Here is a 21,781-nt window from a genome sequence, read left to right as displayed (position 1 = left end):
TTTCCTCCTAGAGTTGTTTTGGCAGCATCATTTTAATTTGTTAATATAAGGTAAGTATGATGATGATTGAGAAGTTCACTTAGTCACTGTGATGTGGAATTATTGTAGCAGGAGATATAAATATATACACACATATATACACTTACATACATAGAATTTCTTTTTCTTCTTCAGACCACCAAAGCAGAATTGCAAAGAGGAGTAGAAAGGGAGATAAAACAATTGACCTTTCAGGCAGTTTTCTGCTGCCTCCTGCAGAAAGAAATCTTTTTCCTTTCAAGTCTTTTAGAATTCTATTCCCTGCCTTCAAGGGGGTCAAGGGAGAAAGAAGCAATAGAGAGAAGAAATAAACCACAGAGACTAGGAATCAATATTTGCCTTTAAAATCTAAATAAAGGTAATAGAATTTTCAGGTTCATCCCTAGCATAAACATTAAAATGTGAGGTTTTTCTCAAAAATAGCCATATAAAGTATTTGTATAAAGTAGAGATCTGTGCATAATTAGAAAATATCTCTTTAAATAAAGTTTAAGTCACTTTCCCTAACGGATTCTGTTCAACTTTGGTTTATTTTTAGCAATGATAAGTGCCTACAATATCATGCTGAAACGCTAGACTAATGATAAGTTTAATTTCAGCCAATGCAGATGAATCCATCAGCTTTCACTTGAGATAAGATTCTAAATAACATGGCTGGGGTGGAGCAGTACTTGTGTGAATTTCCAACATTGCTTCTCTTACAGTGCATGCAATAGCAGCACCTCTCCAAACTGCTAACACGCACATTTTTCTTGGCCTTTTCTTTTTACATATGATACAGATTGGAAACAGACATTGAGTAGTTCTTTCTATTCTTTTTCTTCTTCTTCCTTTTTTTTTTTTTTTTTTTTTGATGGGGGTGACTTACAAATTTAAGGTTCTAAATTTTTGACAGAGTGAATGTGTTTGAAAGCCTTAGAACTCTTCGATTTCTTACACTCTCATCATCACAGTTCACGCACAATAACAAATAACACACATCTCTACACTAAAATGGAGCACATGTTTTATAATCTGGTAACTGTGTTCAGATTAGTACAACTGGGAGGAGTCTTGCAGAAGCTTTACAAATGCACACCACTCCATCTGGCTTAGCTTGATCTTTGCAGAAATGCACTTATTTCCTCTCCATCCCTTGAGTGCAAGTTTTGCTCTTCTCAAAATGTATCATTTTTGTTTACTTAAATATTTTCAGGTTCTTTGGCATCAGGAATCACTTAGATGAGATAGCTCCATTGTGGCGAGAGCGTGACCTTTCCAAAGGTACTCGTCTGTTATCTGTAAGACAAAGAGAAAAAGAACCAAAAACACGGTGAGCTTTAGATCTTGGCTATTACACATTGTCAGATCAAGCAAGGTTTTCAAATAGTCCTGAAAAATCACTTCAAATGAATATGTAAATAAGTAACAAGGAGCCCAGATCTGAGGAGTTCACACTGCAGCTGCCAGGCTGAGTTCAAGAGTTCTGCAATCAGCAGTAAATGACTTTTCTTGGTAAGCGAAGTCAGAGTGATAAAAGAAATGGAAGAATCCTCTAAAGCACAGTCCCCTTGGAAATAGCAGGCAACAACAAAATTCCTTGGTAAAGATGTTAAATTGAAAGGATCTATGTACAGTGCCTTTTGTTGGAAAGCACTTCAATTCCTCACGAGTTTTCAGTCTGTATGTTGGCTACCTCTAGAGGACACCAGTGTGGGCAGAGCAGAAAAGTTTTTATTTTTACAATGATTGCAATATGTGGCAATCAAACCAGCTACCGAGTTTGCCTGATTGTGTGATGTAAACAAATTCAATACATTATATAATCATTATGGGAATGAATAATAAATGGGACCCAGAATAGGTCCCGTTCCCCCCGACCTGTCACAGGAAGAATAATCACTGCCGAGATAACTGGTGGCACAAAGCTTGCAAAGCAAAGTTTAAAAGCATTGAAAGTTGCTGAAAATAGTTTTAGCTTTAATAGGAAAAAGGTTTACAGCTCTGCATTGCGATGATCACTACTATATTATCACCTCTGTTTTATGCTCAGCTTAAATGCAATTGATGTGGGTGAAAATCCCTTTCTGACAAAAGCATAATATACTTAGATTCTCTATTTAGAATGAGACTAGGTCCCTAGAAATAATGACAACAACCAGCACTTACATAAATGCTAACACTTTACACTCGTTAATTTGCTAATTCATACAACATCCCCGGGAGGTAAGCCCATTTCATTCTATCCTATTATCTCTGCTTTAGTGATGAAGGTTACACAGTAAATCAAAGGTATGATGGGGGATTATAATGCAAAGTTAATGCCTAAATGTCAGGCCTGCTTTGTTCACTGGTACATTCTGAGGCCTCCAGAGCTGCTCCTCATGTCCTCCCTCAGATGTGATGATGCCCAACTAACACGTCTTGCCTGTTACATGGGAAGGACAGACTGCGAAGTGCTGAGGTTTCTCCACGGTGCCTGTCTGGTCTGTGCTAGAATCTCTCAACTGATTCCCAGTAGTCTATGGTCAGTACACAGAGCGGAGTTAACTGGCCCCCGTGACCTTGGCCTCATTAAAACCATGGAATGAGTGCACTGAAAGCCTACTGTGTGCTTCATAATGCAATCATATCACTGAGAGGTGAGAAAGGAAGAGGCATTTTCTCTACTCAGAGATACATCTGAGTAATGGATTATTTGGGTATCCTTTTAAAGGTACTGTTAAAAAAATCTATTATTTGGTTTGTGATATAGATTACAATTCAGTGGAAAATGTGAAGATTAACATTCCTGAACAAAGGGCTTATTACTTAGATGTCACTGTTGCATACAGGTTGGTTTGGGACTTCTTAGGAAACATTTAAAAATGAGATTACAATATAATGGTTCCCACTGCATTGCTAGCATCTTGGCTGTCACTGTTAAAGCTATCAGATATGAGAACAGAGGACTGTGCCAGCTTGAAAAGAGGCTTGTGCCTTGTGGTTGGTCCCACATACTAAGGTCAACAGGCATCCACACTTCATTCCAGGAATGCCACTGGCACCCTGTACCATCACTCACTGCCCACTGGATCCAAGACAAGTACCACATCCCCAAACCCAGCCTCTCAGCATTAAATGATGGTATGTGAGGGTTCACATCAACCTGAAACTTATTGGTGGCATTTGGTGTGAAAAAATAAAGAAAACTTTCAGGTTAAAACAAACTGAGGAAAGGACATGGAAGCTTTTGGGAGGCAGGATAAACACTGGTTTAGGGCCCCAAATCAGCTTCTGGCATACACCGAAGAGAATTATTCTAGATTCTCTCCCTTCCTCCCTTTTTTCCTCTGTCCATCCCTTCTTTCTTCTCTCCACCCCCTTTTCTTGGGTGCCCAATTGTTCCCTAAGTTAATGAGATAATTATAAGCAGCAGCAATTCTCTAAAAGTCACCACTTACATTTTTGAAATGTCAACCTACCACCTTGTTTATGAAAAAATACCATTAGAAACACCAGCAATGGCTGGCCAATCTGGATCTTTTGATTGATTTCTAATTCTTTGTATTTACATTAAAACCAATTTAGTTTATATACATATATATGTATATTGTATATATACTTTAGACTTGTATGGATCAAACCAGAAGTGGAATTTAGAGGATGCCATGAAGCATATACATATATATTTTTTCACTTGTCTTCACATTCTAATGGCTAGCAATTTAATGATGACAACTTTTCATGCTTGGAGTCATGTCTTCTTTGAAGCAGAGATTGAAAATCACTGAACTGTTTAAAATACAACTTTTACATTTATAGTATTACATACTAATGAGTAAAAATCAGTGGCCTGGCCCTCATAAAGTTGGAACTCTTAGTTGGGATCACATTTATAAGGAAAGAACAAATGTTAGATATTATTGCGTCAGAGGTGATGCAGTAATTTGGGTGAGTGTGAGAGTGAGCACTTTTCCTATTTGGAAACACAGGTGCAGGAAGTGGGTGCCATGAGATATGATTTGAGAGCTCCATGAAACCCAGCCTGAACCAAATTCACTTTTCTAACTAGGCTCATTTTCCCGACACCACTGATACTAATGTAGTTTAAATGACAAAGATAGAGGCCTCTCCTCCAAAAAGCCAATAGTTCAAAACACATTTACCTGAGATGATATGGAGGGCTTTCTTAACAAGTAGTGGAGTGTCATCCCTTTCCAGCTGGCCTGTAATCCTTTTGGAAGGCAGAAAGAGGAAGATGGAGGAAGGAGATCCATCCTTATGTGTATACTTGTTGGGGACATTGTGCAACAAGACGTAGGAAAATGTATTTTATTGGAGGATGGGGGAACAAGATTTGTCATATGCTTCCTCTGCTTCCTTTCCCTTAATTCATGGAGTAACACATCACAGTGAATAAGAAAGTCTACAGGGTCTAATATATCCTCATGGTCTAAGAATTCATTAAGGGATTCCATTGCTTGTAAACATGATGATTCATGCAGCAATAAACCTGAGATGTCTGTCCCAAAATGTACCTTCCAAATACAGCATAGTTGGGTATGCATAACCTAATAGATTCTCTTTGCTCATCAAAGGGTTGTCTTTGAAATATGCCCATGTGAAGGTGAACAGATTCTGATAATATAGAGAGGGGCCTGGTCAACACGTGAAATTGAAGAGAGGAACATAGTTACATGAAAATGTGCATCCTATGGAGGAAGGGTGGCCAAAACAAAAATAATATTCAAATCTTTCACAAAAGGAAATATAAATACACGGCCCAGCTTAAACATGGTTCTGTACCTTCTGAATATCAGGTTAACCAGTTTAAACCAGTGTGAAGGCTTTCCCTGCTATCCTAAGAGGAAGAAGCTGCAGGCCTTTTCTGAGCATAAATTGATTTCGTATTCATCTCAAAACCTTCCTGAGTTCTGCAGTGAATGGATTACTGCTCTAGAATTCATTCATGCAATCATTTATTCAGCAACTATGTACAAAGCACATCAGCCATGAAATACCTGAATGTCACAAAGTTTCAGATCCATACCTAAATCTACATCATTAATTTCCTTCTTACTAAAAATTTTGTCAAGTGAAATAACTGAGGAATAAGTACAGCACAGATCAAGTTTAAACACAATGTCACATAAGATGGACTAAAAGACTGAAGCCTGTGGTATGTAACCTGGGAGTGTGTAATTAATCCTCTAACAAAGTGAGTGTATGCCAAAGGTACGAGGCTATATCTTGCACAATGCATGAAGTGGTCAGTGGGGACTGGAAAAACTTGATAAAAAGGCCATGCCCATTATTCCTTGCCCCCAAGGTTAGGTGGTGGTGTTTGTTACTGTCTATAGAAGGACTGTTTCTTTCCTGGTGCTTTATAGTATCAGTGTTGACCTAACATAATACACTAGTCCCTCACAGCAGGGTAACATAATCCAAGTGGATGCCCTGTATATACTGCACATGGAAATATCCCATTTTAATGCAAATGAGTTGGCTAGAAAACAAAGTAAAAGAAACCCTCTGTGGTTTATAGTAAGCTCTCTTTTCTCCAAAGCTCTTCAAAAGTGATGTTGTAGCAGATTTACCATCAATGGTAGGCACTGTTTCCTAGCAAACCCAGCAAGTGGAGGTCTGGGTCTATGCAGTTTAGGCTAAGGAAACCAAGAAAACTTTTTTATGTTGCTTCCGGAAATGTCCAATGAGTAGCAATATGCATCCCAAACACTGATGAAAGAAAGATAATTTGTTTTAGACTGTGATACTAAAATCACCTCATATAACTTACGTTTTCTCTTTATGTTTCAAACTGTTTGATATATGTTTTTCTCTTAGGGATCCTGAATTGGAGAGTGTCCCACTCACTAGAAATGACTGGAAGGCGGCAGCCGAATTAGGCTTGGGCCTAATCACTTGGGGGTGGAGAGGGGCAGCCAGTTGCTCTATTAGTTGACTAGATTCTTTCTCCTCACTGTTACCAGAATAGTGTCTTTTTAAAAAAATATGTTATGTTGAGCTCAAACTATATATGTAATTTGGTGTTCTACTTTTTCATTGAACATTTTATTGTAGAAATTTTCCGTGTCATTAAACTTCTAGAACATGATATTGAAAACATGATTTTTAATGGCCACATACTCTTTTTATATTATATAAATATACCACAATTTAATTAACCATTTCTCTACTGTAGGACATTTAAGTTGCTGTCAATATTTTGCCATTATAAATAGCATAGTAGTGAATATCTTTATAGTTACCTCTGTACATATGCCATGTGTGGAAGTGGCATTGTTAGGATATGCGAAATTAAGCCCAAACTGTTTTCTAGAACGGTTGTCTTAATTTAAATCCAATTGGCAGTATATAAATTTTTTTGTCTTATCTCACTGCTGGGTATTAATCTTTTAAAAATTCTAATTAAAAAACAAAAAATGGCATCAGATTCATTCTTTTTGCATTTCTTCAAATGCTAGTGAGTTAGAACTTTTCATATGTTATTATCCATTTATTCTTCCTTTATATGCCCACCATGTCCTTTGCCTACTTATCTACTGGGCAAAGGTTTTGACTTTTATTTGTATTTTGAACTCTACATATTAAACCGTAAGCAATTAAAATATTTATTAGAAATATTTTTCTTACTTTGTGTTGTGGGTTTTTAGGAACATACCGTTTCATTTTTACCATTTTACATAACTAAATATATCAATCTTTTACATTGTGATTTGTTCCTTTGTTTTTAAGCTTAGAAAGCCAGTCCTTCTCTGGCCAGAGACATTTGATAAACATTCAACTATATCACTTCTTGCTCTTTGAGGTTTGATTTTTTTTTAACATTTAGCTAATTAAATGATCTGTAATTTATTTTGTTGTACAATGTTAGGTAACTTTCTACACTGCTCTCTTTCCTCCCTTCCTTCCTTCTTTCCTTTTCTTACAAAGAGAAAATGGGCTATCCCAGCACCATTTGTTGAATAATCATGAATTTCTACTCTGAGTGATGATACCTCCTTTATCATATGTTAAATTACCTATACTAGGGTTTCTGTTCCATTGACATTGAAATTATTCCATATTTTTGTGCCAATACTTCCTGATTTCATTATTTCAGCCTCATAATATGTATTAATACTGGGTGGAGCCAAACCTCCATCATTTATATTTTCATTTAAAACATGTATTTTAGGGCACATTTTGGAATTCTACATCATGCTATAATCACAAAACAACTTGAAAGTAACACAGCTTGAAAAACAAACCCAGTGGGTACTAGGTTGATCCTAGTAAAGATAGGCAGGTGTCTGTTTGGTGAGTACCGATAAGTGAAATGATGCTAAGACTCCTAACGATGATTTTAACATTTCTCCTCAGGTTCCTCCGTTATGTAAAGACTTAACAAGGCCTCTTTCCTTGGGTTCTGATCAGTTATTCTGAAGGCCAACCACTTTTCTTCTGCAAACACAGCAGAGTCCATCACTAACCAAAAGAGCATCACCAATTAAACCTAAAGATTTTATAATTTATAACACATTTACTCTCATTGATTTGCCTTGTCAAAAATTTGAATAATTGGAATTAAATGTATAGTTTTGTTGGCTGTTGAGTCTAGCGCTTCTAGTTTGTAAACCTTATTTCCTCATATGTTTTACAATATGTTTTACAATTTTGGCATCTACTAGATACCACAGGTATTAAACCATATCAAATTGTTCCATTACAACAGAGTTGTATACACAGGGTGCTGTGCAAAAATGCATGTATAGAAGACAATCAATTACCTCCACTTAACAAATAGTTCTAGCTCTATTCTAATCTCAATGACATTGTAATGCTTTAAAAACTAGAAACAGGCCATGTTGTATAATACATATCCTTCATTACATGAAAATAAATCTATTCAAAGAAAATAGAAACCCAGATCACTGTGGAAGTTAAGGTTGGCAGCAGAGATGAAAGTTATTTTAACGAGGATGGAAATGGAAAGCAATAATGTTAAAATAGTTCACAGGCTACTGTGACCATAGACACACAACTCCCATTAACTGTAATTGGAGTTAAGCACATGTAATGATAACAAAATAGACCCCTAAATGTCTTTCCAATTGGAAAATAAGCAAATGTGTTCCAGGAAACAGCGTGCTTTTGTGTGGAAAATACAGTATTCTAATTGAGATGCATAAATTATTTTCACATTGATATTGCTCAGGGTGTGATGTTGGTATTTTTCCTATACTTAGGGATATAGATCTGCTAGAAGTAACATCTGTACAAAGAACGCCTTTCCTTTTCTTAATGCTCAGCATTCGTTATGTTATTAAAGGAAAAGTCTCAATAGTTGCAATGGATTTATTAATTCAGTAGCTTGTTATCAGCATGAAACTCTGCTGTGCTAGGGGAAAAACAAATTATATTTTACAAAACTGCAGTAGTGAGATTAAATCACTTTTCTATATTTCACTTTCTTCTTATCCTCCCTCCCAGGTAGTAACTCTACTCTCTATCTCTATTAAGAACCTCGTATTTTGCAGACTATCAAGTCTCATACTAATACAAAGGTACATTATCAAACAAACTCAATTATAGTAACTTTAGGAAGATTGAAATACGTGATAAAAGTAAAATCACATCGTACAATAATATTACTTCAAGGCATTAAAAACTTAATCCGTGTTAAGCTACAAATGTAGAAAATATGCAACACTTTTAGCTCTCATAAACATGGCATTTTCATAAGATGTACAACGAACATCTTGGGATTTTAAATGACTGACATTTACATAATTGATAACTTGAGTAGTTCAAAGAAGTTTAGAATAATATGGTTCAGAAAAAAATAAAATCAGTATATTGTTCAGTATTCTATTGCCATGGGCCTTGCTATTGATTATCGTAGACTCAGTGTCAAAGCTTGTGAAGAGATTTTAATGGCTTTGGTTTTGTACATTAGCTATGCATTATGTTTTCTTCTTTACTAGAGGATACAATTGGGCCCAAAGACAAATTTGTTCTCTATGAGTTTGAAAGTCTGATGAGGATGCCTTCATGTCTAGAAAATATGGGAAAAGGTGACAAATAAAAATATTAAAAATGTGAGAACATAGTTGGAAAAACTCCCAAAGAAATTATACACAAGTATGTGAAACTTATGTTAAAGAGAAGACCATAGAAACCACACAAACTAACAGAGCTGCTCAAGATGTCTACCACAGTGGCTATTACTAGAAGTCTCTCAAAAACTGTCTGTTGATTAAGTAATCATCCAATCATTAGCAATAAATCAGGAACTGATCCTTGAATCCACCTTTGGCTATGCTGCTTACACAGAGGGAATATATTTTGACATTAATATAAGGAAAGGAAAGACTTTTGGTCTGTTAGTCTGTCAGTCTGTCCATCCACAAATTTTTACTGTATAAACTATCTGCATGGTACCGTAACATGCACCCTTACATGTTATTGCGGTGGGATGGATAAATGTATAACAACTGTAACATGAAAGTAACTGTCTCTTGTAGCATCTATTACATTCTAAGTACAATGGAGGTTCAGAGTAGAGAAAAATCATATCCCTTGAGTGCAGGAGTTAGAGGTCAGGGAAAACTTCATCCCAATTCGGCCTTAAAAGATAGGTGGGATTTCAACAAGAAGAAATAAAAAGATAGCTGTTAAATTTTGATTAGTAGAAAAAGTGACTTTTCTAGTTCCTTATATTGTTGACTATTTAATTACCAAACTTTTCCTATGGGGTGGGGGATGGAGGGGAAGTTGTGCATGAAAAGCAATGAATATGTAAAGAGAGAACCAGAATGCCTATACATATTTAACCTTTTTTTTTTTCTCCTAAGGAAGAAAATAATGAAAGGAAATGCACTGGCCACAGTCGTAGTTGTGAGCACTAAGATACAGTGATAGCTGTTTCCATAAACACGTGACTTTAATTTTAATTCTATGTTTTAAAAACAATCTTGAAGCATTTACATTGAAGATCGCAGTTCTCCTTCCAAAAAAACCACCAAAAACCAAAAACAAGAAATCAGCACAAATGGGCCTCTCTGAAATCATCTGGTGAGGTTCTGTTGTTGAAGCCTAGATAGCACAATCGAGAGTGACAGTAGAAGAGCTTATCGAGGCATAGATTGCAACGACCTGGGCCAAGAGTGCTTGGCAGGGTGAGAGCCTGAGCAGCCATTTGTGTTGGTGTCGAGTAAACTAGCTGTTAAATGGCACTGTAGCTACAGGGTCAATTTGTTACTACCACCTGTCATGTCTGTGCCTTTCTACTCCACATGTGGCATAGATCTCCATGACTAAGAATACAAGGCATCAGCCATTTCTCTAACTTTGATCGTATGATGAACAATCCTGTGTCATTTTCTGTGGCAGTTGTTTGTGATCTGCCTGAGCTTTGTCACTGATATGCTGACCTAGAATACACTTACCTGTCATCTGCTTTTGTTTCGGAATCACTCTAAGACTATACATTTATTCTTTTTGTTTTTAACATGTGCAACCCATCTCTTGGGTCTGGGCTATCTATTTTTCGCCGATGATGGAAGTCTTAGAGTAGTTAGCCCAACTCTCTAGCTTAAGTAGCCCTGGGTACTCTGGGGGTGTGTAAGTTCACGGGCTCCAGTAATGAGGCAGAAATGGCAGTCCTTCCCCAGCGAAGGATCAGATCACAGAAACATACCACAGCCTAGGATTTTGAGGAGAGAAGATATGTAACCTACAGCTTATCATGCACGAGCCTATAAACAGGTGCTTCCCATTAGGAGTGTTCCCTGTGCAAGCTGGTGCTTAATTACTTAACCAGTTGTACGGACAAAGACAACCTGTATGGTTAATATCACAGACACTTTAGCAGCTGCTAGCACCATTGTTTTAAAATATAAACAGTCCCTTAAGGTAGAAGCCAGTCGGCAGTTGTTTTAAATATGAGCAATTAGGACAGAATTAAAACATGGCCTCTTAATTTCATATTCATAACTGACAGAAGTGCCTTTGTAATTTTAGTGTCCAATGCAATCCACGCACAACCTGAATGCCAGGCCAAGCCTAAAGATGAATAAAAATGGCTACTAACTAGCAACTTACCTCTCATATAAGAAGTCCCAAAGAATCATTCCTGAGTTTCAAATCTATTGGAACAAGGCCAGTCCTCACATTATCAGACAAATGTATAAATTTGGATGGTTGTACACTGATGTTGTACATTCTTTGCAGCATTGTTTGTACTAGTGAAAATCACAAACCAACCATATGCCCATCATGGGATTAGAAACAGGATGGAACCTGTATACACTGGGATAGCATGCAGCCACTCTAAATTATTATATAGCTCTATATGTACTTGATAGAAAGAAGTCCACATTATAAAATAAAAAAGGCAAGCTACAAAAGAGTATGAAGGTACTTCAAAAAGTTCATGGAAAGATAGCTATTATCTTTCAGTTCTATTTTTCCATGAACTTTTCAAAATACCCTCATATATGTCACATTCTTATTTTTGAAAAAATATAATTTCTAATATAATTTTTAAAAGGTTGTAAGGATATACACCAATAAAAACAGTGGTTATCTCTGAATGGTGAGATTGTGATTTTTTTCTTTTTTTATATTTTTCCATAATATATCTGAATTTTGGGCATTGAACATGATTAATTTGGAAAATTAGGGGAAAATACCTAGATAGGATGTTAAATTCACAGTCTTCAGCTACAAAGCACACACTGTTTTCAATATAATGAAAGAGCAGTCTAGGATTCGATAATCTCTAAATTAATTCCTTGTTGGTTATACCATCACTAAGTACATTACAATGGAAAGGAAAAACAGGACAGAAAACAGGTGCCATTTTCCTGCCCTGCTTAAGAAAGGGTTATAGAATGTTCCTTCACAGGAAAGTAATGGCTTATAAGTTTCAGAGCATAACTAAATTTGTCTTCACACACTGTCATTATTTATAAAGGTATTTCACATATTTTAGATTTTAAATTCTAAAAGTTCAAGTCTTAAAAAGTGACTCTCTCCAAAAGATTGACTTTCTCAAAAAAGATGGGTAAAAATTTAGAAAGATAAGGAGGTACATCATTACATCATCTGGAGAGAGTTTTACTTCAATGATAAAATCTCATGAGACTTCAGGACTGCCTTGCGACATATACCTACAAATGACAAATTAAAATAGAAGAAAGTCTGTCCTTTGACGGTGAATGATACTGACCCATTTTCAGCAAGGCATGGATTCTGGTGGCAGTGTGCAGAGGGGAGTCCTGGCATGAAGCATTGTATTCTTTCTTACTACCATTGACACTGGTACAGTCGATGATGATGGAATAAAGAAAAGCTGATACATGTGGTCTTTGAACTTATTAATGCAGACTACTAGACACAGTTTTTCTAACTAGCTGCCCCCCCCATATTTATATACAGTATTTGCAAAATGAACCTTTCTAAACACCAATTTCCTAATCTGCAAAATGGAGATAATAGTAGTACTTACACTGTAGGGCATGAGCAGGACTAAATGAGATAATCTAGTACCTGGCCCATATTAATCTTTTGATAGATGTGATGCATGTGTGTGCAACACCCCCCCACACACACACTCACACGACACAACTCAACAAGCCTCAAGCAAAAAGCTGTTTCTACTTATAATGAATATCAATGATTGATTTTTACAGATAGGTCAAAGTTCTCAGTGTATGGCCATATAGGTTTATATACTTCGTTCTGCCAGTTAATAGCTATGTTGTCCTAAATTTAATTTCCTCTTCGTGAACACGGAAATAATATTAAAGACCTATCTAACAGAGTAGTTACAAGGCTAAATGAGGCAATAGTGTAAATGGACCAGAAGTGTACCTGATACAGAATAAAAGCTTAACATTTTTTATATTTGATATTATGAATCAAATTCCAAAGATTTTAGCATCAAGATCTTATAATACTTTTAAAAGTCTAGACAGTCTCATTATGGCACAATGACATTTTTTAGCCTTTTTGGGGACTAAGATAAGATGCAAACATGTTTATAAAAGTCTTTTTCAGATTAGCCTATAAAAACAAAGACTTAATAAAGATCAGCCAGGAAATCAGAATTTATCAAGGTTCTGACTTTTTATTTATTTCACAAATCCTCATGGGCTGGGGTATTTTTTATGCCCTTGGGAAGCAATGAAAATCTTTTATAACAATTTATTTATTTTTCTTATTGTCATCCAGTGGGTATAGAAATGTTGCCAGACTGCTTTCTATAACTTCTCTGCTTTAGGATTCCAGTTGTCTGGACAGATTTGTCCCTTAGGGTAGAAAGAGATTGTTTCTAGAGATTCTAGCCTGGCTTGAATGATGCATCTAGTAAAACCGGTCACTCTTTTTTTTTTTTTTTTTTTTAGGATAGCATACTTACCAGGCAATCTGCTAACCTTTAATTTGGTTTCCTGAGCAAACCCATTCATGAGAAAGAGGGGGAGCCTTGCTGTCATAAGCAGAGTATACTCCCTTGTCAGACATATCTCCCTGTCACAAAACTGTTCTGCAATTTATTTCAATCATCCTTTCTTAAACACAGACTATGTACCTGGCAGAGTGCTAGAGTGATGCAGAGATAAATGAGCCAGTCTCTTCTTTCAAGGCAGGCACCAAGTAGTGATTGTGTCCTTTTGGTTTAAACGTTAGTCTGAAGGAGATATGTTAAGACTTCTTCTGTACTCTGCTATACAGTTCTCAGCGAGTCAGTTTGAGAACCTAGATTATACTGTATCCCGTCATACAAAAATGTAAAGTCTCAGCCCTTTGCTTTTAGATGTTCTCTTTCAAATGGGGGTAGCATACAAAGATGATAAGAACACTGTTACTGTGGGTGATATGATTACGGGTACAGAATTGAGGAGCTCAGAAAACAAACACTCAGCCAAGCCTTGGGGGAGGCATCTCCAGGATGCTTTCTAGAGAAGGCAATGTTGTAGTTGATTCTTAAAGCGTAAGGATAAATTAGCCTGGAGGAAAATATGCTCCAGGAAAAGGAAATACTGTGAGGAAAGGGAGAGAAAAAAAAGTGTGTGTTGATACAAGCAAGTCAGTGTTCATTAAAAGCAGAACTCAGATTGGTCTTGTGTGCCATTTTAAGGCGCTTGGAATTTAGATGTGCAATAGGGAGGGAAATGGTAAGACACTTCAATTTGGTAATCATGTTGTGGATGACAAGAATTAGGGATTAATTGAACATTGGGGAGATAGAGAAGGAGTCCAAGATAACTCTAAAATTTCTAGCCTATACTTTTGGGGGAATGGTGGTTCTATCAACTAAGACAGGATATACAGGAGGAAGAGGTGCATTCAAGGAGAAGATGATGAGTTCAGTTTGGGATTTGATGCCATTAAAACACCCAGGTGGAGTTGTCCAGCAGGCCTGGAAAGAGTGGGAAAGACTTAGGAGGCTTATCACATAGCTAGTAATTGAAGCTATCGCTCAGGAAAACATGTAGAATGAGAAGAGCAGTGGGCTTATGGTCAAATCCTGGGAGACACTGATCTTTAAGAGACTGAGCATAGGAAGAGGAGTCCATGAAGAAAACAGACAGCAGATATTCATAGAGGTACAGAAAGAACCAGGATAGTGCACATTATAAATCTAAAGGAGTAGATATTTTGATAAATGGAATAAGCAATAATATCATATGTTGTAGGAAGATGCAGTAAAATAAAGGTAGAAAACTATCAGATTTAGAAATGCAGAGGTCATTAGAGACCTTACTGAGAGCAATTTCAGTGAAACAAGGGGAGAAGAGGCCAGACTGCAGAAGGCTGAGGAGTAAGTGGAGGCAATGAATATAACCTACATGTGCATTTCCCATGACCCCGAAAAAGGTGGTATTTTGTTATAGTGAAAATAGTTACCTCAGGACATTGTTTCTGAGAATGCCCAACGCCACTTCAAGCTGAAACTGTTGTGCTCAGAATTTCTCTTAGAGCAGCAGCACTAAATAGGCTTTTTTTCCTAGAAGTGGCCACTGAATAGACTACAATGGACATCTGGCCCCCTCGGGGGCAGCCAATTCATAGGTTGGCTAGTGATTAACACATGGCATGATTTGTGATGAAAGGCACTGCTCAATAGGGTAATAAGCCAGCGGAAAGAGAAACAGAAAAGAATGAACAGACACACAGAAGGAAGTGAAACTCATTTTGTTTCTTAAAGTGTCTGGAGCAAGTTTCTGTTCTAAAAGAGCCCAATACAACAAAGAGAATAATTACATGATGTAATTCCCATGTTGCAGCCAATTTCCTTTAAAAAATAGTCAGTGAAGCTCATTAGGCCATTATTTCTTAAAGCAGGGTATATCTAACGTTTTATGTTTTCATTTATATGGTATACTAAAAAATGTTGACATAGGCATATCCTGTATCATCACCTTATAAGTAACTAGTGTACTGATTATTGATATATATATCAAGGCTTATGTATACATTTGTTTGTTTTGTATCACATCAAAGCCAAGTGACATCATGGTGCACTGTACTAATAAAGGTTTTACGATAATTTGAATGGAGAAAACTTTTCAGGGAGTTGAATCGTCATGGGGTGTGATACTATTTCACAAAATAGTACAGGCAAGCTGGACATATGAGAATGGTGACTTAGCAGTCAGTACCATCTCCTTGATGTGAACAGATGTACTATGAGAATAAAACCTTTGTGAACCAACCTGCAACTATTCATTAGCTGTAAATTGAGTGGTAAATATGCCCTGAGTAATTTTTCTAAATACTATTTTCAGCAATAAATTGATTGGATACCCATGTTATGAAGATTTCAATCCTACCCTTCTCTTCATGTGAGCAAGACAACTTTACAAAGTTATCAAGTTGACACCTTATCAGAACTGGATTTTGAGCGTTGCTCACCACCAGAGCTTTCATGTGATATGGAGTCTGATGATCCTGAGTTCTATCACAAAGCCTTGAAGTTACTAGTACCATTTTGTCCAGCCTGGTTATACAATAGGGGTTCTCTGCATTAGCATACTGGATCTGAAACTAAATCTTTCTATTATCAAATGCAGCATCAGCAGGCACACTAAGTGAATGCTAATTTTATTTTTATCTGTTTTACAGTTTTATTAAAATTACTAAAGCATAAGGAGTTCATGCCTATTTTTATATTTGTCAATATTTAGGTAATAATATATTTTAAATAATTTTAAGTCAGTTACTGGAGGACTGAAGAGAGACAGGTTCTCATCAAAATGGATCCACAGATCCCTTTTACTACTCTTAAAATCTGAGAAGCAATGCACTGTCTAGACTAATCACTACACTCAGGCTTTCCTCTTTTCAAGTCATCCCCCAACCTGCCTTTCCAAGCAGTCTACTCAAAGAGACCTACTCCCCAGCTCAAAAGGCTGCACCCTTAATTTGAAGTGGTAGGAGAAAAAAACAACAAACAATGATGAAAATTGTAACAAGTTAACTTTCAAAAGGACTTCAGAGGGCTCACAGATTAAAATTCACTGCAAGATAAGACATATGAAGATAAAAGTGAACAGACTCACACTAAAGGAAGTAGCTCAGGGAGATTAGAATATATGTGTACTAAATTTGGCTCTAAAATTTGTGGCAGCTAAAAAAGTAAAGGAAAATTTATGAAGTACATATTTTCTGGGGTTTTCTTGTTATTTATTTGTTTTTACATAAATTCCACTCTATCCAATCAGATTTTTCCCCATTCTCTACTACTCACCCTTGCATCTAGTTAGGTTGGCTTCATAACTGTTCCACAAACACACCTATACATATTCCAGAGTTTTGCTTACGTGCCCACTCTTTTTCCTCCTTTCTATTAAGGACTACCCATCCTTCAAAGCCCAACTCAAATCCTACCTCCCTGCTGCCACTAACCTTCACTGATCTTTCTCTTCTCTGGACTCCAATAGCATAAACTTAGCTTGTACCACACAATTCAGCTTTTAATTCTAGCCAGTTTCACACCATTCACTATCATTTCATGTACAAGTATTGCCTTTCCAAGAGAATAGTTCTGGTTCGGCAGAGACTGTCTCTTCTACCTCTTTATTAGCTTTTTCAATACTAAACTGCCATGCAGTAAATACATGTTGATTCTTTCTCTGAATAAAACTTTTATGAGGATTTATAGACATATAAATATGTCATTTGTTCCCATATACACATATTCATATGGGACGATAAACAGCTTACAAACTCTATTTTCTCAATACGTTCTTTTACTGTGGGTCTAACTGTGAATCTTTGAAACTAGTTCTAGGGATAGCTTTGCGTTTTTAGGGGAATTGAGGGAAAAGGATAATATGTATGGTTAGATTGTGAAGTAGTACATAAAATGAAATTTAGCAGCCCTGAGAGCTACAGTGTTGACCACATAAAAACAGACAATGACTTGAAGTGAAAGACACTTCCTTATGAAAGACTCTCCTCACCAACCACATTACAATCTCATTCTGAGGTGCCTATTTTATCCCATTTGGGACACCAGTCACAAAATACAATAACCATAAATATCGAAATTTCAAGACCAAGGTGGAATTTATACATATTGCTTCTAGAAGATTCTCTGTCAAGATTATTTAACTACCTTTTGAAAGCTACTCCAATAATGAAAACTTTCTTATAGATGAGAAAAACTAGATGATCTAGAAAAATATGATTTTGATAAGTATAAAATTTTATACTGTAAAAATAAATTCATTCTTTTCTTTGGTAACAAATACAGTGAATTTCTGTTGAAAATACAGGGTATGTTCTGTGAGTATATTTATAAACAGGCCCATCCTGAATCAATATCACATTCCTGCCTTAAATATTAGAATTTTTCTTTCAGTCTTCTTTTTCCATGATCTCTCTGTAGCACATGATGCTGTTGATAATTATTCCTTCCATGAAACTCTCCCCTATTTTGGCTTGTATATTACTATTCTTTCCTCATTTTCAAACTACCTCTTTGCCTGATTCTTCTCTGTTTCTAAGCTATTATTCTTTTCCTTGACCCTTATGTGTTAGTAATTTTCATAGTTTTATTCTTTGCCATTTCCCACATTACTCTATATACTTTCCATGAGCTACTTTCCATGGGTATAATCATCCACTTACAAAACTTCAACTACTCTAACTCTTCTACTTCCTATATGCTAATAGATCTCAATTCTGCATTTCTTGGGCTCTAGGCTACAACTTCAATCACCTTCTGAATATTTCTCCTGCTTGTTCCAAAGCTACCTTGTACTCAAGATCCAAACTAAACTGATTTCCATTCCTTTCATCCTATTCTCTCCCTTTCATGTTTCCTTATTTTGATGACTGGGGCTATGTTATGGGTTGAATTTTGTGTCCCACCCCAATCCATATGTTGGAGTCTTTAACCCCCAGAACACCAGAATGAGGTGACCTTATTTGGAGATAGGGTCTGTAAGTGGTAACTAAGTTAAAATAAAGTCATTAGGGCAGTCTCTAAGATTGGAGACACACTAAGAAAGAACTACATGTGAAGACGAAAGCAAGAGATCAGGGTGATGCCTCTACCATCCAAACAATGTCAGAGATTGCTTGAAAACCACGAGGAGCTAGGAGAGAGGCCTGAACCAGATCATTCCTCAGCACCTTCAGAGGGAGTATGGCCTGGCCAACACCTTGATCTTGGACTTCTAGCCTCTAGAACTATGAGACAGTAAATTTCTGTTGTTTAAGCCACTCAGTTTGTGATACTTTGTTACATCAGTGCTAGCAAACTAATACAGCCAACATACACCAAGTCATAAAATAAATAAATGAATCATCTAAAATCCTTCCCTCTTTTTTACCCTCATATCCAGTTGCTCAGCAAATTCACTCGATTCTACCTCCTGAATTATTCTTGGATCTATTTCTTCTTCATCATCATCTCCACTACTGCTGCTCTCATGCAGGCCTTCTTCTGTTGCCTAGGCTCTTATAATAGACCCCTATTGAATCTCTCCTGCCTCTAAGCCTTACCCCCACCCAATCAACCTTCCATATCATTAAGAGATAGTTATTCTACAATGTACATCTGCTCATGCTACTGTAAGTTAAAGCCTGGAATGGTTCTTCATCACCCATGCAGTAAAAAAAAAATCAAACTCCATATTATACAAGGCCTATCATGTCTGTTCATCTTTCTAGCCTCTCCTACCCATACTCGAGCAACATTGAACAGTTGGCTCTTCCTTGAATATATCATGTTCTCCTATTGCCTCCATAAATGCTGTCCCTTTCTTGGATAATGCTTCTCTTCCTTTTTATTTCCCTAACCAAGAAACTCCTGCTCATCTGTTAAGATTCAGTTTGAGCTTTACACTGTGTTTGGCCCTATGCAATCTGTCTTTCTCCACTTTACTGTGAGCTCTGTAAAGGCAGAAAGTGCTATTTTCATCTGTTTTCTTGATGCCTGGAATATAATAGGCAGTTGGTAAATGATTTTTGAATTAATACACAAATGAACACATTCTTCTGTTTATCCCTAAAGAAAGCAAAAAATATTAGAGCACAATATTCACTGGAATTAATAAGCTTGTGTGTGTGTATTAAAGCTATTCTTTAGGTAAGTCAATTCAGTTTTGACTGTCTTTTTTGGTAAAGAGAGCTGGCCATATCTATATTTCATATTGTTCAAGATATACTGCAAATCTTTTAATTTTCCTGTGTGCTTTGAAGCCTCCAATGAGAGAGTTCTTTTGGAGATCAGTTAGTTCAGTGGTCATTATAGGGCAGAATTAAATTCATCTTTCCACTCCTTAGATCTTTAAATTTTTTTTTTTTAGTTCTGTCAACTCTCCTTAGATATTTTGTAGGAGAATCAAAGGCCGTCAATTTGCTGTTACAGTAATATAGTGACAGGAGATATGAAAGACTCCATCACTACAAAATACCTAATTGCTACTTTCTACTTCAATAACCAGAATTATGCTTAATGCCATTTTATTTTATGCAGAGAAAGGGTTAAGTGGCCCTCATTTCTAGTAGGTTGCATAGGGTAACAAAATCCCCCTCTGCCCCCAACAATCCACTGAGTTCAGTCATCTCATATTATTACCTCCAGGTGGCAAATGCTTGAGAGCATCTTTATTATCTTTAATGGTAAGAAAACCATTCCTGGAAATACATATCTCCCTTTTCTTCCTCCCCAGGTAGGGAGAGAGTACCAACATACACACATAGAGCTTAGTTAACACATCACAAAAACCACATTGCCAAAAAGTATTCAGTGCTTTCTTGTGAAAGCAGTAGCAAGTCCCTTTGGACCACAGCATTGGAACTGTTCCACTAAACCTTTAATGTGAATTTGCTCAATGGGACTGTGCATACAGGTGTAGAACAATTATTAGATTTGATATCTGAATGAGCTCAGGTTCCCATTAGAGCTTGACTGCTTCAATGACCCCGTTATTTTGCTTCCACTGCTCCCCGAACTGATCAACTTAATTATTCTGACTAACGAAACATTTAGGACATGAATTTCTGATTTGTTTTAAACCATATGGGACATCTAAAAGTGTTTCACTTAAAAAAAAAATCACAATACAGAAGAAATGACTATGAGGATATGTTAGAAGCTTGGAAGTAGGGCAGGGCCAAGATCCATGCTGGGCACACAGATACTGTACTTTCCTGGAATGGCTCTTCTGTTTAGATTACTCCTTGGTACCAGTTATACCTTGGCAATTTTACTCTTCCCTGGCACAGTCAAAACAGAAGGCAATTTGGCGGTGGGTGGGGGCATGGGCATGGAGGGGGGTTGAAATTAAATCTTATGTTCCCTGCCATAATACATCCGGATTCTTAAAATAGCTAATGTTCAGAAGAGCAAATAAAATGCTTTGCAGAACAAGCCAATTACAGAGATTCTTTGGCAAGGAGAATAAAGAAAAAGAAAAGCCAGAAAATGGAACTAACTTCAGAGTTGATGTGTAAGAAATATAGCCTCTTACAGGTGGACAGTTAAGGTCAAATTATATTTCTTAATAAAAAGCATTATCACCTCTGAAATACTGGATTTTGGCATTAACTGTAGCCAAAAGGGTATATCAGCTATCATATGTATCAAGGTAAGTAAAAGAAAGACTATTCTAAAACAGAAATGTACTGATTCTGATAAGTCACAGTTGCTCCATAATTGGCATCCTTAAAAGCAATTCCAATATTACCCATTATTTTAGTTTACATTAATGACTATTAAAAAATTGTCTGTCAACCTACGGAAAAAGAAGGCATTAAAGTATTACCGGTCTCTAAAGTTTTACAGATGCCGGTTTATTTCTCATCAGTGAATGCATTTGTCCTCAAAAAGAATGAAACTGACATCAAAATGGTCCCCCTTGCCCCTTGCCTCCTTCCACTAATGATATGTAACGGCTGCTGAGCCTGCAATAAGCGTGTTTGTGTCCAGTCATATTCCCATCATTTTACAATCCAATCTGATTCTTAAAAAAAATAAAAAAATAAGGAAGTCACAGGAGACTAGCACAAGTTCCTGCTTCAAGGCATTGCCTGACATTAGCCTTCACTTCGTACTTCTGCTCAAAGTACCTGATTTGACAAAGTGCATAGAAAGTCAGAAGACAAGTCCCTTCACCTCTTCTCCAAAACTGTCTGACAGGAGTCAATAATGATTCTTTCACACAGCTATAATCCAACAGTTTCAGATGAAAGTCTGAGGAGAAACTTTCCAGCTATTCCTTACAATATTTTATTAAAGAAGGGTGTAGAAATGCAT

At 36.6% G+C, this 21,781-nt stretch overlaps 1 protein-coding gene across 2 annotated transcripts in view; it reads right to left on the bottom strand.

The window, feature by feature from the left end:
• Positions 1-1,033: 1,033 nt before the first annotated feature.
• Positions 1,034-21,781, bottom strand: part of DIAPH2 (diaphanous related formin 2) — an 834,932-nt gene continuing 814,184 nt past the window's right edge. For both annotated transcript variants that reach the window (XM_063083053.1, XM_063083052.1), the window contains one exon: positions 1,034-1,317. In XM_063083053.1, the coding sequence (XP_062939123.1) occupies positions 1,253-1,317 (65 nt within the window). In that variant the 3' untranslated portion in view covers positions 1,034-1,252. The remainder of the gene's footprint in view (positions 1,318-21,781) is intronic.

The sequence above is a fragment of the Cynocephalus volans genome, chromosome X (genome assembly GCF_027409185.1).
Source record: "Cynocephalus volans isolate mCynVol1 chromosome X, mCynVol1.pri, whole genome shotgun sequence".
NCBI classification, from domain to species: Eukaryota; Metazoa; Chordata; class Mammalia; order Dermoptera; family Cynocephalidae; genus Cynocephalus; species Cynocephalus volans.
This window is presented reverse-complemented; position numbering and strand designations above follow the sequence as displayed.